The 5,224-nt window shown below is 37.4% G+C and overlaps 1 protein-coding gene across 1 annotated transcript; it reads right to left on the bottom strand.

Annotated features, from left to right (window-relative positions):
• Window positions 1–1,942: 1,942 nt before the first annotated feature.
• LOC128549734 (uncharacterized) lies at window positions 1,943–4,833 on the bottom strand. Its single transcript, XM_053527172.1, has 2 exons — window positions 3,083–4,833; window positions 1,943–2,638 (listed from the first exon to the last, which is right to left on the bottom strand). The coding sequence occupies exons 1-2, from the start codon at window positions 4,794–4,796 to the stop codon at window positions 2,457–2,459; spliced, it is 1,896 nt and encodes a 631-aa protein (XP_053383147.1). The 5' UTR covers window positions 4,797–4,833; the 3' UTR covers window positions 1,943–2,456.
• Window positions 4,834–5,224: the final 391 nt, after the last annotated feature.

Raw genomic sequence — 5,224 nt, forward strand, 5'->3', positions numbered from 1 at the left:
GAGCTATTCATGTTATGGCAAACATGAAAAATGATATAGCAGAACATTGAAACTTCATAGGATGATTGGACATGTAGAGCAGATAACTCCTGTTGATTTTTAAATCACTGGATCAAAGGTTTTGGTCACAGGAACCAGAACTTTGAAAACAGTTTCCAACCAACCACTTTAGAATCATTTGACACAGAACCTTCAAACACGGTGATAGGAATTACAGAGTCAATGATCTTTGGTGTTTCTGTTTACTTGACTTGAGGGAAGGTCAGAGAGGCATGAAGATGGAAAAACTCTTTCTGGATCAATAAGTTGTGAATCACTTGACCCAGAATATTGAAAATTGGACATGCAGAGTAGATGACCCCTGTTGATTTTGGCTCACTCGATCAAAGATCAAGGTCACAGGGGCCTGAACATGGAAAACGGTTTACTTGAGAACCACTTGACCCAGAATTTTGCAACTTCATAGGGTGGTTAGACATGCTAAGTAGAAGATCTCTATTGCAGTCAATCATTAACGTCTCTTTGTCTTTCGCTTCTATCCTCTATTGACTTCTTGCCTATTACGTCTATACACTGGGGACTAGGAATTACAGGAGGAGTGGTATATTGTAAATATTAATGTTTGATGATGGATGTCGGGAACACTTGGCCCTAGGGTCATGGGATCGGGGGATTTGTCATGACCAGCAAATGACTCCTATTGATTTTGAGTTCTGTAGGTCAAAGGTCAATATCACATAGACAATAAAACTTTTTTTGCCAGAGAATCACTAAACTTAAGCTAACTGTTCATTCCCATTACCAGAAGCTGTCAACCGCTGCCCACATCAGTTTTGTCAGTGCTTTGATTTTCTCGATTTTTCACCCCTATTTACAGTTTATTGTGTTTAAACGTTGTAATGGCGGTACGGCATGCAAGATTAAAATATCAGCTCAAAGGTAAAATAGCAATATGCTGTCAAAGGTTTCAGGCGGGTGTTCTTGTTCTGTCTACAACATTGTATAGACTATATAAAGCTTAAATAACTCCGGTACAATTATTTACCATAAAAAATGTGTAACACTGCTGCATCAAGCCTCTAACTTTAAGGTCAATGTCACACATTATAAGTTTCCTTCATTTTTATCGGGATGTACTCAAGTCCACATCTTATGGGATAAATATTTCTCAAATGATGATTTGTCATGGTTTGTCAAATCTAGTTATGAAGTTGAGATTCAATGAGTGTTATAGGCATATTACAAATAAACGTCTTTGCAGTTTGACGATCGCAAACAATCTTGGTCCCATTTCCTTCAAGTGTAAAGAAAGCTGGAAGATTTACTTGCAGTGAATTTAACATCTACCGTTTGTTCGACGGAAAATAGATTATTCCGTCCATTTCAGATAGGATTTTAGTCGACTGTTTATGCTAACTAAGAAACTTTACTTTGAGTAAAATCCTTTTTGCTTGGGTTGGGGCCAACAGGAGAAAGGTCATGTTCACAGTGATCTTCATTTAAAACTGAAATTGATTCACAATTTTTCACAAAATATTGAAACTACGAATCATAAACTTCACACAATGATTAAATACATGTACTACTAGAAAAGGATCACTATTGGTTTTTGAGTCAGTGACTCAAAGTTCAGAGTCACCGGGATTTGACTTAAGTTCTGTAAGTATTTTCGTTTCCGTACTATACGTTACGTTACGGAGTTAATTTGCCACAGCATTCAAGTTTTACAGGATGAATAATCACCACTTCAGGAGGGTCCAAATTTTTGGGAGCCAATAAGTCTCAGTAACAAGGACACCGAAAATGGTTTCTTATTCATATCACTCTTATTCATAAAATTTCAAACAAACTTCACAAAATGATTTATTGTTATTATAGAAAATAATCCTTATAGACTTTGAGGTAAATTCATTAATGGTCAAAGTCAAAGGTACTTTATTTCTGGTGTTTTTATCATTTTAGGGCTCTTAGGAAAATGGAATATTAGCTACAACTTTACAGAAAGACTAAGGAGGATTCTTATTCCTTTTGGGATCAATAGGTAAAACGAAGGCCTAGGTCACACTGACCCGGAGTCTGAATGAGGTCATTGAGTAGAGCAGCTACCGTTCTCATACTTTACACAGTGATTGAGTACAACTTAAGAAAGAGTCCTATTGATTCTGGGTTCAGTGGCTCTAACGTCAAGGTTAAATCTTTAATGTATCTGACTGAATTTCTGCTATATTTTCGTTTCCTTGCTTTAAATAAGTTTATTAAATATAGTAATCAAAAATGACGACTCAGCACCATTTAATGAATATCTTAAATGTCTTGGGGTTCTTTAAGTTGAAGAAAAAGGCTACGGAAGACTTAAAATGATTTCCAAACTGTAAATTAAGCGATCCAGCATCACAACGCGAAAATCATTATCATTGCATTAGTAATATCATAACCATCGTAGTGGGAAAATATCATTAATAAAGACGAATGACTTTAAGGAAGTCAACCATAGCTTGCAACATTGCTCCTCCAGATTCGGTCAGTATCTCCGTTTGTTTGTTGACTTTCACGAGGTCATCAACTGAAATCCGGAGTGCTGGAACCAATTCTTCAGCCCTCTTTAAGCTTCCAGCTCTTGCGTGAAACGCAACAAGACCTGCAAAAGTTTACATTTGAAATAAAATTGCCTTAGGTTTGGTAATTCAGATTATAGATTTTTATATCGTCGTCAAAAGTGTCTACATGAAATACATATTGTATCTTTCTTTGAAACAAAGCCATATTGCTATCATGACGAAAAAGACATAAAGTTTCAAGTCAAGCTAGAAAACTCTGTAGTATTTATAAAACAAAATATTACTGGTAAATATGTACATGTCAAGAAAGGCTAAAGACATTGCTTCAGATGACAGACCGAAAATAACGCAACACTTCATCACATACCGTTTTAAATAAAATGACATTTGAACCATCACAGTGGTTGATGGATCATCGTGGCATATGAAATTGCGAAAACATGAAACAAGTATTTCAAACATGATTTAAGAGAACTATGTATGACATATCTTGCTGGTAAAGACGTTAATGTTTTATACAATACCTGTTGAAACGTATGCTGCATGAAAGCTCTTGTCGTAGTTCCGAAGCTCGCGTCGAATAGATGATACCGATTTGGCATTTGGCAAATTTGAATGATCAGAGAAAATTCCATGTACCATCTCTGCATAACATAAGGAATTATGTATGTATTCATGCACTATCTGCTCAACAAAGAACTGAACTGAGGCATTCTGTAGACCACTCGGATCAAGCCATATGACACCAGGTGTAGAGCATGATGTACCACCCACATGCACGCGTTCTTCTGACTTATAAAATGCAAAACAAGCTACAAGCTGAATAATGGTGCGATGTAACTCAGGCGTTGAATCATGCAGATATTTCATTGCAACGTCCATTTTCTTTGTTATTTCCGCACGTTCGTCATGAGTGAAAAGATGTCGTTTAGCGTTCATAAACGCTTCACTATTTTTCAGTAGTCCTGAACTTTTTAGATTAATGATTAGCTTGGAATCATCATCAAAGCTGTACATAACTTCACGTTCAGAGAACGGTATTCCAAGCTGAAGAGACTTCTCAATTGCAGAATAAAAAGCCGTTTTCTGTTCATGTTCTGGTACTTCTATTGTTAATAAACCGAAAAGTCCGAGTTTTTGATTCATGAATCCAGTTTTGTAAACAAAAGGCCAAAACAGATTTAGAAATATGTCCGTTGAGTGTATTGCTTTAAGTGATATTTCGACTTCCATTCGGGGAAATAACTTTGCGAACTGTAATTCAGACATATATTCTTTCGAAAAAATCTTGATACTTTCCTTCCAATTTTTCAAGAATATTACTAATCCTTCAGCAATATTTTTTCGAAGAGTATTCGCTGTCTGAAACCAATTGTCATCGCAGGATTCACATCCGTTGGCATGACCTTCGTTATTGGACATCTTATTTTGAGATATAGTCTCTGTTCGACTTCTGGTATCTGACAGTTTCATACTGAATGAATTTCCTTTGCTCACCTCTACGTCAGACAGTTTCATACTGAATGAATCATTTTTGCTGGCTGTTGCATCAGCCAGTTTCATGCTGAATGAGATATCTTTGACAGCCTTCGTATCAGACAGTTTCATACTGAATGAATTCCCATCGTTGTCGTTGGCATCAGACAGTTTCATACTGAATGAATTACCGTGGCTGTCGTCGGCGTCAGACAGTTTCATACTGAATGAATTCTCATCGCTGTCGTCGGCGTCGGACAGTTTCATATTGAATGAATTTCCATCGCTGTCGTCGGTGTCAGACAGTTTCATACTGAATGCATTTCCTTTGTTAGCCGTAACATCAGACAGTTTCAAACTGAAGGAGATATCTTTGTTAGCCTTCGTATCAGACAATTTCATACTGAATGAATTCCCTTCGCTGTCGTCGGCGTCAGAGAGTTTCATACTAAATGAATTTTCTTTGTTAGCCATAGCATCAGACAGTTTCATATTGAATGAATTCCCGCCGCTTTGGTCGGCGTCAGACAGTTTCATGCTGATTGAATTATCATCGCTGTCGTCGGCGTCAGATAGTTTCATACTAAATGAATTATCATCGCTGTCGTCGGCGTCAGATAGTTTCATACTGAATGCATTATCATCGCTGTCGTCGGCGTCAGATAGTTTCATACTGAATGCATTATCATCGCTGTCGTCGGCGTCAGATAGTTTCATACTGAATGCATTTCCTTTGTTAGCAGTAGCATCAGACAATTTCATACTGAATGAAATATCTTTTTTAGCCTTGGTATCAGACAGTTTCATACTGAATGAATTCCCTTCGCTGTCATCGGCGTCAGAGAGTTTCATACTAAATGAATTCCTGTCGCTGTCATCGGCGTCAGTCAGTTTCATACTGAATGTATTCCTGTCACTGTCATCAGCGTCAGTCAGTTCCATACTGTATGAATTATCATCGCTATCGTCGGCGTCAGACAGTTTCATACTGAATGCATTTCCTTTGTTAGGATTAACATCAGACAGTTTCATACTAAATGAATTATCATCACTGTCGTCGGCGTCAGACAGTTTCATATTAAATGAATCTCCATCGCTGTCGTCGGCGTCAGACAGTTTCATATTGAATGAAGTTCCATCGCTGTCGACGGTATCAGACAATTTCATACTGAATGAATTCCCATCGCTGC

The sequence above is a fragment of the Mercenaria mercenaria genome, chromosome 16 (genome assembly GCF_021730395.1).
Source record: "Mercenaria mercenaria strain notata chromosome 16, MADL_Memer_1, whole genome shotgun sequence".
Taxonomy (NCBI): Eukaryota; Metazoa; Mollusca; class Bivalvia; order Venerida; family Veneridae; genus Mercenaria; species Mercenaria mercenaria.